The sequence below is a fragment of the Seriola dumerili genome, unplaced genomic scaffold (assembly GCF_002260705.1).
Source record: "Seriola dumerili isolate Sdu_G_001 unplaced genomic scaffold, Sdu_1.0 BDQW01000083.1, whole genome shotgun sequence".
NCBI classification, from domain to species: Eukaryota; Metazoa; Chordata; class Actinopteri; order Carangiformes; family Carangidae; genus Seriola; species Seriola dumerili.
In genome coordinates, this window is record NW_019174338.1 from 449,948 (window position 1) to 462,735 (window position 12,788).

The 12,788-nt window shown below is 40.6% G+C and overlaps 1 protein-coding gene across 1 annotated transcript; it reads left to right on the plus strand.

Moving 5' to 3' along the window:
- The first annotated feature begins 1,868 nt into the window (after window positions 1-1,868).
- Window positions 1,869-10,887, plus strand: LOC111221309 (SRSF protein kinase 3-like). The gene is made up of 14 exons (XM_022744664.1): window positions 1,869-1,872; window positions 1,961-2,109; window positions 2,549-2,611; window positions 3,583-3,634; window positions 5,349-5,457; window positions 5,806-5,893; window positions 6,185-6,272; window positions 6,541-6,647; window positions 7,255-7,417; window positions 7,710-7,786; window positions 8,937-9,044; window positions 10,116-10,185; window positions 10,362-10,454; window positions 10,592-10,887. The coding sequence occupies exons 1-14, from the start codon at window positions 1,869-1,871 to the stop codon at window positions 10,774-10,776; spliced, it is 1,356 nt and encodes a 451-aa protein (XP_022600385.1). The 3' UTR covers window positions 10,777-10,887.
- The last annotated feature ends 1,901 nt before the right edge of the window (window positions 10,888-12,788 follow it).

Sequence of the window (12,788 nt, forward strand, 5' to 3'; positions counted from 1 at the left end):
AAATTAGCAGCAGCTTCATAGCAAATGAACGCAGGTCACGTTTCAGGCTGCGGTGGACAGGGGTGAGGGGTCAGGGAGAGTGTGTGTGTGTGCATGTGTTAGCATGTGTGAAAAGGACTACCTGAGTGGGAACTTTGGTTGTGAATCTTTGAGCGTGTCATTTTCTCCTCCAGGTCAGCAGGAGGCTGCTCTCTCCTTGTGCTCCACCAGCGTTGGAGGAAATGGGAACAAAAAAAAACATTGTGATGTATAACCTCTTTTATCACCTGATATATATTTATCCCCTACTAACCCAGTGATCTAGATCCATGCAGGTGGTCTTTTGATGTCTCTCCACAACACACACACACACACACACACACACACACATACCCGTCCTGCTCCTGTGGGAAGTGTCTTATTACAGCTTGCTGAAAATGGAAAACAGTAACAGCCAGCACAGGCTTTTCAGCTTAAGACTGGACCAACATTAGAGAGTAATAGCTGAACACAGGAGGATAGAATAAAAAAAAAGAACACCTGCACACTCCAATGCAATGCAATACAACAGCCAACAAAGTACTTTAAAGAGGCTTACAGTGTATGGAAGCCTATAGGAGGCAATATAAAAATAATAATGTACTATACAATATTATAACTTTCCCCATATGCTTGAGTAAACTATTAAAATGAAAATGCAATGATAATAATAATAATAATTTTCATTTTCACACACTAGTATGGACGTTCTATGACCATATTAAAAAAATTTAAAGATTTTTTTGGTATTTAATTTTAAAAAAGTCAAGCCGTGCTGTACAGCGGACCACATTCAAATTTTAAATGTTAATTAAAACTTGAAAATTAAAATGCAATACAAACAATATAACCTGATTTTTTACAAGCAATGTGCATATATTGGCTCTTCATTAGTCCCTTCTCCTTATTTTATTTCTATTTCTATTTTTACTCGTCACTTGATTTTTCTTTCTTTTTTATTGTTTTATGTTTGCCTTTTGTTAAGCACTTTGTAATTGCTTATTTTAATCAGGGCTACATAAAAAATACATTTTTATGTTATTTTTAATGTTACCCTGCTATTACAGTTTTCAAACGTCCTGCTTGTGTTAGTGTAAACGTAATGAAGCTTAACTTTGACTTGTAAAAAACATTGTGACCGCAGACCTGGACTTCTAAGCTCTAGCAAAAATAACATTCTTATACACTATTATTCAAAATATGTTGGTTTTTATTATTCCTCATGTGTGTTTTCAAATACAGTAACATGTCCACAGTGCACGTGCATCACTCCAGCCATAGTGTGATTCTATATTCAGAATAGTGAACGGGCCCAGATAAGTACCTGTGATAACATGTCATCTGACTAAGAACAGTTACTCACATGAGGTCGAGTGGCCCTTGATATCTTAAGGCTCCACAATACACACACAATAAACAACTTTCCTCTCACCTCTCATTTCTCTCCCTTCAACACCATCAGTTTTTTTTCTCACTCTCACTCTCTCCCTCTGTCTGAACTCTGTGCTTTATTACCCAGCAGCCCCTTTTCTTATTGGTATCAACCACGAAACCCTGTGTGTGTGTGTTTGAGAGGGGGTGTTAACAGCGTGGCCGTGGCAACAGAAAGCAGGGAATCAGGCTTTGGGACGTGGAACGTTTTCTGAACACATCCACCTGCACACACACACACACACACACACACCAGAGGAGTGATGAAGGTTAAAACATAGTGTGTATTGAGCAACACCGCGCCACGTGTTTTCACACAGAACGACATGTCTTCCAAAAAACTCTTCTTGAGGTGGTTGAAGTTGGGTTTTGTTGTGTACACACACGTTCACACCTGCCAATGTCTTGTGGGTGACATCATGGGTAACATGCCCGTGAAAAACAAAAACCCTTCTCATTTGACCTTCGCTCTCATGACTTTATTCTGATACTTTATATTGTGTTGTGCCAGGTTTAGCAATCTGTGATCCCTGTGGCCCAAAGGTCAAACTTCCCTGCGAGACAGGGGGGAAGAAAATCAGCAGCTGTCGCTCCCTCACCTCCCTCGATCTGTTTGGCCTCACGCGACACTCCTCTAATCTTTTAGCCTCTCTGCCCTCTGTTAGGGCTTTCCCACAGTAAATTGAGGAACAGAGATACAGAGAGAGAGAGAGAGAGAGAGAAAGTCAGCTTCAGGTTTACTCAGATCAGGACTGAGTGACGGATACGAATCAGACGGGACAGCAGGTAAAGGCCTGACAGGCGGTGAGTTAAGAGGCTGCAGGGGATTTCCATGTTTAGACCCTGCTGACTACTGCTGCTGCCGTTTCCAGTCTCCTGAGGGATCGACCCGAACCCCTCCCCTCCTACACCTCTCAGCTGCTCAACTGTTTTCAAGCGCTTCAACATTAAAAGGTGCTGCAGCTTCATTTACTATTTCTACTGTATCGGTCTCTCTCCCTGCTTTATTCCAAAGACTTGACCTGTGCAGACGACATAGATCCACCGCTTCTTAATTCTCATTGCTCTTTGATTGCTCCGCTGGCTGCTGTCTCTGCAGGCTGCATCTGCTGAACCACGCTATGCAGAGGAGGAGTCCCCGCTCAGCTGCTCAGCTGCAAACGTGAGTAAAGGATTTCCTTTATTTGTAGATTGAAATACCTTCCCTTTCCATTATCAGCTGGGTCATTTAACTGGAGAAAGACTGTTTTAAACCTAAAGTGCACAGAAACTGAAGCAAACATTTTCCTAGCTGCAAATGCTTAAATGGGTTTAAGAAAAAGTTTTGAATGAACCATTTTTTTCTTTTGTCTTGTCACCTCTTGCTTGATCTCATCAAAAAGCAGCTTGGCTCATTAACTTTTTTTTTCCCCCATGGCCACAGTGATGCAGTTAAGTTTAGAAAAGCAGAGCACAAATAAAGCAGATCAGCATTATTTAAGGCATCATGAAGGTGACTTAAATGGTAGTCTAGAGTTTCAGACAGGACAACACAGTGACAACACTTTCTTCATATCAGAAATTTTTACAGGAAAAAAGAAAATCATCGACCATCTAAATGTTTGAAATTCTTTGAATCCTGCACCTTGCACTATGAATCTAAAAACAAAGGTGCTGTAACTCACATCAGAGTCTACTGTATGTCACTCTAGCCGCACAGAAATCAGACCTGTGCTCAGTATTTTCAGACATGACGTGACCCAAATCTCTCCCATCCGCTCTCTCTACAGTAACTATCCCAGCAGCTGGGATGCAGAGTTATCAAGTTGCGTGAACATACTGCAAAATGATTTACAGCTGAGTCAGAAATAGTGCAACTTCCGATGCTGCTGGTCCGCTCTCATCCAGGCAGAGGGACAAGTTTCCATGGCAGGTGGAGTCTGTGGGAAATTACTAAAAGTAGTTCGACTCTCCCGGCTGCCCCCGGCAACTCAACGCTGACACACACATGCACACGCTGTACAGGCAGCAATGCTGGAGACTACAGAACCAAGTTTGCATGTGGCGTGTGTGTGTGTGTGTGTGTGTGTGTGTCCGTGTAGGAGTGAAGCTGGGTCTTCTAATAGTTTTGAAGCCCTTGGATGCCACGAGCAGCTGGATCTCAAGGACAGCCAGGACTCTGAGGACCCCACAGAATACTGTTATGGTACGGCAGCGTCTCTCAACTCACTCCATCATCTGCAGATGTATTCATTTACATTTGGCCTCTCCATCCCTTCAGAGCGACCTGTACGAGGTTGTTTTAAATGATTCTTTCACCAACAATGTGGTACAATGAATTGTGGGTAAATTAAGACATGGCCGACCGAGGAACTGCACCCAACTGCTCAGCTCCTTTTACTCCTTACTTAAAAAAAAAAAAACAAAACTCAGATTTGGAAAAAAAAATCTCTTTCCCTCCTCGTTGCAAAGCACAAATTATGAGCCATGCTTTCCTGTTTTTTCTTTTTGGGTGCTATTGGTCAGCTCAGGTGTCACTGATTGTTACCATGGTAACATTGGTCTTAGGTCTGAGTTAGCCCGGGGAAACGGTGCCTAATGTTTTTGGCTTAAAATTAGTCAATTTTAGGGGCGTCGAGTGGCGCAGTGGGTTGAGCAGGCGCCCCATATGTAGAGGCTACAGTCCTCGCTACAGTCGGCCCCGGTTTGAATCCTGTATCGGACGACCCTTTACTGCAGGTCATTCCCCCTCTCTCTGCCTCCCCGTTTCCTGTCTCTCTACTGTGCTGTCAATAAAGGCATAAAAAGCCCAAAAAAATATACTTCCAGTCTGAAATGTCTTTGTGAAACCGGCCCCTGGACAAAGACCTCAGATATTGTACCTGGAATCTGATGGAGCCTCTCTTCCAGTTTGGGGGGGGTCACGGTCTCCAATGCTCCTGTTCCCACTGGGACCACTTTGGACTTTACCTTCCACATCTGTTGCAGCTGTTCTCTTAGCCCCTGGTACTTCTCGATCTACTCGTGCTCCTTTCTTTCTCTGTATAAAGACTTCTGTGAAAGTGTGCAGTTCCTCCTCTGCCAATTTTTTATCTTCTTACCTATTAAGTGGCAGCTAAATTGCCATTCCTCAAGCCATGGTGCCAGCATGGCTAACAAAACCACGTAACTACGTCTTAGGATGACACAAACTAACAGTCTTTGAACCAGCCAGCTATAACTACAAGTCAATATTTCTTGTTTTTGACCTGTAAATACAAGAAATGCTCCTCAGTACCCACGTAGCCACACTCAGCCTTTGTACCACTTAAGCCGGAGGTATCTTTTTTTTTTTTTGGCCATTCTGACCTTGGTCCCTGTTCTTCCTTCCTTCCATGCCAGCTGTGCAGGTTTCTGTGTGCACCTCTTAAAAGCAGATAAGCTGCTGAGTATGTGATACCACAGATACCTGACACAGTAATAAATCATATACCAGCTTATATCATGCTCAATTTTAATAGAATCAGAGATTCAATTCCAAGATATCTGACAATGTCCAAGAACTGTGTGTCACGCTGGCTGAAAGAGAACTGATACGGGCTTATGCATCATCATTTTTCTGTGTCCCGCTGGCAGATTTGAATGTATTACTCTCTGCAGACATGTTACAGCTTAGAGGAAGTTGTAATGCCAGAAATAGCTTTAGCGCCACATTTTACTCCTCTCTCTCTCTCTCTCTCTCTCTCTCTCTCTAAGCTCTCTAAACACTGAATGAAAAATGTATACTGTATGATGAAAAGGTTTCACATTTCAGTCACGCAGAGAGAGACCCTGTCACTGAGGCTTTAATTAAATTAAATCTTATTAGCTGTTAAATAAAAGATTTAGCCACGAATCCTGCTTCATTTATTCATAGATTTCTCCTGTTTTTATCTCCTCAGGAGGATACCACCCTGTCCAGGTTGGTGACACCTTCAACAGAAGATACCAGGTGGTGTCTAAGCTCGGCTGGGGCTATTTCTCCACCGTCTGGCTGTGTCTGGACCTCAGGTATAGGGTTAATTAGGGACTGTAGAAAAAAGATCAGCATGGGGACGGGGGTTGAATCTAATATTTACCTCAGCCAGGTAGATTATGTTTTTGTGCAGATCTGGTTAAAGACACAGATCCAGGAATGTTTTATCACTTTCCTTAACACTGACTGTTTTTATTTTTTCTTACTTTTAACAAAAAAAAGAAAAGAAGAAACAATTATAATTTGTGTGCAGTCCCTTAAAAAGATACAAAGAAAGAATTAAATTTGACATGTTGAGCTTTGTTATTAAAAGAAGTTGTCATTGATTTAGCAGAGAGGGGACTGTCCTGTGCAGGTTTCTGATCTGGGGTCTGTGTTAGCAGGTTAGGTCGACATGTTGCTGTGAAGGTGTTGAAGAGTGGAGCTGGCTTCACCCAGGCAGGACAGGATGAACTGGCTCTCCTCCGATGTGTTAGTGACCTTTTGCTTGTTTTTCTCCTCTATATCATGTCTCACTCTTTCTATCAAAATGTCAGTTCTTTTAGGTTTTGTTTTTGTTAGCAGTTAAGAATTTCGTTCTCTGTCCTTGTTAACGCCATTCTCACTCACTTTGCTTTGCCCATTCACTGCCTTTCTTTCTGTACATGCCAAAAACTCACCTCCTCCTTTTTCTTAAAACACTTTCCCTCTCTAAATTTCCCTCTCTCCTTCTTCCTTGTCTGCCTTCTTCCCCTTCTTGCTCTCACTTCTCTCTTTCATCAGGCCAGTCGTCCAACGAGCCGTCATCCCTCCAGCCAAAGGATTGTTCAGCTGCTAGATGAGTTTAAGCTGGCCGGGGTCAACGGAGTCCGTATCCTTTTTACACCCTGTCATTTACTGAGCACCCATTCTAAACCTGACACCAAGTGCTAAGGAGTTATCGTGTGTGTGGGGGTGTGTGCTTGTGTTTGTCAAAGTAGAAGTATAAATTAAATGTATCTCATAAAAAATATATCTCTGGAAACAACATTGAAACAACGGATAATGTGCAGTTTGCATTCAGTATGTTGGCTCAGTAAATACAGTATTATCATACAGTGGTTCGGTTTGTTAAACAGACCTTAATGCCTGGTGGTTAGACATGTGCCTGGTGCTGGAGCTGCTGGGGCCTGACCTGAGAAGCTGGCAACTCTGTTTTGGGGATCCAGGACTGTCGCAGCTGTGGGTCAAACAAATTCTTACTCAGGTAAACCACAAGAAAGCAGTGGATAACACAAAGAAATACATCTCAAATTAGATGCAGGGAATTAAGATCATACAAAGAGGTTGCTGCATTTCGCTGAGATACGGTGCACTTTCCATGCAGATTGTTGGCACATTCAAATGAATATTTTAAAATGCAGGAGAATCACTGAAACCTTGTGTTCCCAGTGTAGCTTCAGCTGCCTCTCTTCAAGAAATGTTTCATTGGGTTAGATTTAAATTCAAATGCCATAATTGAATTAAATAAATTTATCTACATTTTGTAAACTATATTTGCGATCTTGCCAAGAGTTAGAAGATTGATTCCACTCTCATGTTTCTTAGTTTAGCCGAGCATAAAGACTGGAAAAAGGGAAACAGCTAGTCCAGTCCCGTCCATCTTATTGTTTTTAACATTTCTGCTTGTTTATGAGATATAACATGTTCATTTGTGAGCTTTAGAGGTGCTGTGTGGTGTTTATGGTGAATTTCGTCCAAAATGTGGAAAAAACGTTCCCTTCATGTGTATGAAGTCAAAGGAAAAGGGAACAGTTTAATACTGGTTGTATGGAGGGAAGCATCCGCAAAACTGCTTTGTGTTTTCACTATAGGTTCTGCAAGGCCTGGACTACCTTCACACTCAGTGTAAAATCATCCACACAGACATCAAGCCAGAGAACATCCTGCTGTGCCTGGAGCAGCAGTCCCGCAAAGTACCAGCGGGGGGCAGCAGCTCCTCCTCTGTGCCGACTGGGAAGGAGGCCAAGTCCACAGGCACAGTTGGTTTTGTTATTGCTACAGATGCTGGAGACTGTTTAAGAGTGAAGTCTCAAAGCTGGAACAGTTTAATGCTGAGCTGTATTAGGGTTCATCAAATGTGTATACAAAGCAGATGCACTGCCAGTGTCAGTCTTTGAATATACAACGTCTCTGCTCTGTACACAACTAAACATTTCAGGGGTCAATACATTCAGAGATGGACAAAACTAATTATACAATATACACAATATTACTTCTTGGAATGAATGTGATGTTTTAATGCATGATTTCTTGTTGTTTCTTTCAGAGAAGAAGCAGGTAAACCCATGCAGTTTAAAGGAAGTCACAGTGAAGATTGCTGACCTGGGCAGCTCCTGCTGGGTGGTCAGTAGTTATTCTATACTTAACAAATAGCCATTGTAAAGTTTGGCATATCACATTAGCCTAGTGCTGAGTTTGGTTGATTGTTTTTTATTTGTAGACTTACAAGAAGGGTTCATCTTTACTCATTTGGTCTCACAGGGTCTTAAAACCCCTGAAAATTTGTCTCTATAACCTTAAATATAAGAAACAATAACAGTTAAAATCAGAGGTTAAAGTGGCTATAATCAGTATTTTTATGATGATGGATTAAATGACAATTTGAAAAAAATGTGACTCCTGCCTGGCGGTGGTGCTTGGTGCAGTGGTTGAGGTTCTGGGTTTGATTGGCTCCAGCCAATGAATGTGCAGCTTCCCTCAGTTTTATGGACTTCTATAGTGAGTTTAAGTTGCTTGTTTTGCTGTCCGGCCTGCTACTTGGTTCACTCTCACCACTCTCATAGCTTTGTTTTTGGCTGCAGATTTTTTCAGTGGAAAAAACTGCTCAGCGCCAAACAGCAGACAGACACAGTTAGAGGCTGGCTAGTGAACTGTGCAAATTAAGAGCCATGTGTTGGTAGAGACCAAAAACAGTGGCTGGAAATACAACTCCAAACTTCAAATGTTGCTCTGTAACTGCTTGATGTGCAGCCAATAAAGCAACATTTGCTAAGTGGTTTGCCATATGAACGTAAAAGGTGATGATATATCACTATTATGTTCATAACTTGTTCCCAAAACAATTGCAATTATTGCAGGTAACTGTCAAAAAACAACAGCCAAAACCTCAGCTAATGTGCTTCACAAGGACAGTGTAGGTGAGGTTTGATCAGATTTGACTGCTAAGATTAACAAACAACCCCTTAACATATGACATCACTGTTTCCCAAATGAGCCCCACCCACTTCAAGCCAGAGAGAAAAGCACACACAAAAACACAAATACAGAAGTATCTTGTGAGATATCCAAAACAAAAGTTCACGTAGGACCTCATTGCACTCACATTAAAAGCATTTATCGACATTTTCAGAATACACTATTGTTATACTAAATGTTTATGCTACATGAGAATTTACTCTCTTAAAAGTAGACGCCCAAATTTGTTTCACATAACACAGAAAGACTATAATTAAGCTTCTCTGCCTGCTCTGTCTGTCTTTCTTTCTTGGCCAAGTACAAACATTTCTGTGAGGAGATCCAGACCCGACAGTATCGTTCACTAGAGGTTTTACTGGGATCTGACTACGGCCCGCCTGCTGACATCTGGAGTGTTGCCTGCATGGTGAGGAAAAACCAGACAATTTGATGTTTACAGTGTGTGAAATATTCAAACCCAATACTCCATGGATTTATGGTTTCACCATAATATATGATGAAGCTTGATTTAAGAAGATAGATAGATTATACAGTATTAAATTAGATTTTTACACTTTTGCTTTGACACGATATGACATTATATGTAGTTTCCAGCAGAATTTATAGTCTATATAGATTCAAAATTATTTTTGTTTGCTATTATTAAGTTTCTGTTAATTTTCCACAGTATTGAAAAAAAATTTTCAGGTTCTTACCAGAAAAAAATTTGTTTCATCTGCAAAGAACATGAATTCTAATGTTTTAGTACAACCTATATATATATATATATATACATATGTACAAAATAAACAATAATGGGCCTAAAACTGGGCCTTCACGAACCCCACAATTAACCTTCATAATTGAAAAGAACACCAAATTGTTGAAAAGGTCAAATTTGTTTTTTATCTTTAGCAGTCGAGGTGAAGCAAACGTAATGATTGGCCAGAAGGTGGTGTCAAAATAAAGGTATTTGGCAACCTATATCTGTGGGAATTATTATGTTGTTAGCATGAAAGTGTACAGAAATGTGTGTGACTGTATTACAGTCTTTATTTGTGTGGTTGTGATGTTCACTAGAATTTGTCCTCTGAGATTTATGAATGTCTGTCAGTTTTATTTATATAGCCCAGTATCACAAATCACAAATTTTCCTCAAACTGCTTTACAATCTGTACGTGATACAACACCTGCTGTCCTTCAGATAAGGAAAAACTCAGCAGTCATGGGAATTCATCCTCTGGGCATCGTGGATATCTTTCCCAAATTCTATCCCAATCCATCCATTTGTTGTTGAGATATTTCAGTCTGGACACAAGTGATGGACCAACCAAAAGACAGACATTAAAAACCTGTAGGCTTACTGTCATGATAAAGGCTTTAGAAGTTTGTGCCACAATTAAACAAAAGGATGAGTCACCATCAGTGTGGTTGGGATTTGTAGACGCTTACTTGGCCACACATCTCACCCTTTAATTTCTCTCTTGTATTCTCTTAGGCCTTTGAACTGGTCACTGGAGACTCCCTGTTTGAACCCAAAGCCTGTGAGTCCATTTCCCTTGAGGAAGGTACGTTAAGTACAGCGTGCTGGAACTGACAGAAGCATGACAAGTACTGACACAGGATTAAATGAGATTACACTGTGGCTGCATTGTAATTGTTGATGCACTGTGTGCTAATGTGAACTGTAAATTTGAGTGTGTCTCGCTTTCATGTGTGTGTTTGTTCTCTCCGTCTTCCTCAGACCACATAGCTCAGATCATGGAGCTGCTTGGTAAAATCCCACCAGCTGTTGCCTTGTCAGGGAAATACTCTGCAGAGTACTTCAGCCGCAGAGGTATGTCTGCAACTTCAGCTTTTAGTCTGTTTGGACTTTGTTTGATGGGGTGATTTCATTTACTTTCTTCCTTGCAAATCATTTCATTTTGTGACATCATGAGCATCTCTGCTTAATACTGTATGTTTTCCACCCAGGTGACCTTCGTCGTGTCAGTCCACTGAGGCTCTGGAGCCTTTATGATGTTCTGGTGGAGAAATATCACTTCCTGTTGGAAGAGGCCTCTGGATTCTCTGACTTCCTTCTTCACATGTTGGATTATCATCCAGAGAGGAGGGCCACTGCTGCAGCATGCCTCCGCCACCCCTGGCTGACCTCATGATAGCCCTGTAAAGACTATGTATAGGCCTCATACCCATCTGCAGTCCTTACAACCAGATGCTTTCAGTAGCTAGAACTGGATCATTTCACGTCATCTGTGAATTTATATACAAAGGGAATCTAAAGAGCCATTTAGAAGACGGTTTATATGTCACTTTGATTTGTGAATTCCTGTAGAATATAGTGTTGTTGTTATTCAGCACCAGATAGAGAATAAGATGCTCTTCTCCACTGAAGCCCTGTTGTGCAGCTAAGTAGCTAAGTTTGATTTTCAGATCTTTGAGTCCTTTACGTAGCAGCTCTTATGACACTGCCAGTGTAAAGTTGTCAATTTGAATGTTACCAATGAAACCATATCCAACCTTTGATGATCTTTCACAGTGAATGTATTTTGAATATGCTTTTCTTTTAGTTCATCTTTTGTACGTGGTAATGAACATTTAAAAAATAAAGATTAATTGCACTACAAGTGTAAGTCTATTGTAAATCTATTTTACTTTTTATAAACCCATGTCAAAAATATTTAAACATTTTCCTTAGAGGGATTTAAGATCCGTATAACATCTGTCAACATGTTGATGTTCTGACCCATGGTTACTCAGTAGTTATTACTACATATTACATGAGCACTCATGGGTCAGACCACACCCATCTTCATTTTGATCTCAGCTACACACCTGTACATTTTTGTGACTGTATCTTGCACGGTTGTGACCACATTTTGCCACAGTGCCACACAAACAGACTCACAAGGTTAAAAAAAGCTCTCCAATCATAAACAGTTCTCATAAGATATACTTTGTCTCACAATGTTTTTTAATTTTCTCTCATGCAGAGGGCTTTCATTTAACGTTTCTCTTGCTCATATAATTAACACGGGGAGCATTCTAACACTTTGCCTCAAATACTTAAAGCTGCACTAATTACATTTTTTATGTAAACAATGGATCAGCTGACTGGGTATATTATCAAGGGGGTTGTACTAAGTGACAATCTCACAGAGAGTTATCACTCAACTCTGCAGTTCCCTTCTGCTCTACAGAGATTTTCCGGCTCTGTGGTTGGTTCTTGCTAAAAGTTTGCCAGATCAACTTTAAAAGGTGATGATATATTAATGTTTTCAGCAGGTTCTGAGGCCATAACAAAATCAAAATATTTTACTTCATGGCCTCATTTATTTATCAGATGGTATTGTTATTGTGGTTCCTCTAAATACTTCTTACTAATGTAGTTTTCTCAGTACCCATTTTGTCCTGTTAGCCTATTATAACAGGCAATCAGGTAAACAATCATACATCAGAGTTCATTAACTTCTTTAATACATACAGTTCACCGCCATTCCACTTTTATGGACTACACAGTATATGAAATGTTTTAATTCTGTACATGTTCTCAAATATAACTGGTAACTGTGCGGCTGTACATGTAAATTCATGTTGAACCATGACAGACCATGGGCAACTGTGACCACTATGATTTGTAATGCTACACTGTACTGTGCAAATCTATGAATTAACAATAACATCACTTAGAAAACATAACTAAATTAAACTTTGCCAAGTGCAAATTACAAATTATGGCACCTTAACCTTTAGCTGAAGATGATACCCCTCTTGTTTCCAGTTAAGACTGTAAGCATCAAATAATTATTTGACTTGTCCACATTTAAACTTCTTACAGTAATTACATTAAGGTTATGTTGTCCAAAAATCTATGTATACATTATAGATCATACACTATCCACATATCTAAACTTGTTGAAAGTCAGATCTCCTGGCACGTCATCCTATCCAGCTGTAGGCTCGACACTCCACCAGTGGGTTTTCTTTATAAACGACCGTATAACCGCACTCTGTCCTGACCAGACGACACTTCTTAGGCCACGAGGTGGGCTTCATTGGCCTGGAGGAGAGGGGAGGAGAGAGGAAAGAAGAGTTTTCATGGAGCTATGAGAAGCAGACACAATGACAGAATTCCCATTAGCAAAGTTTTATATAACTGAAATCAATGAAT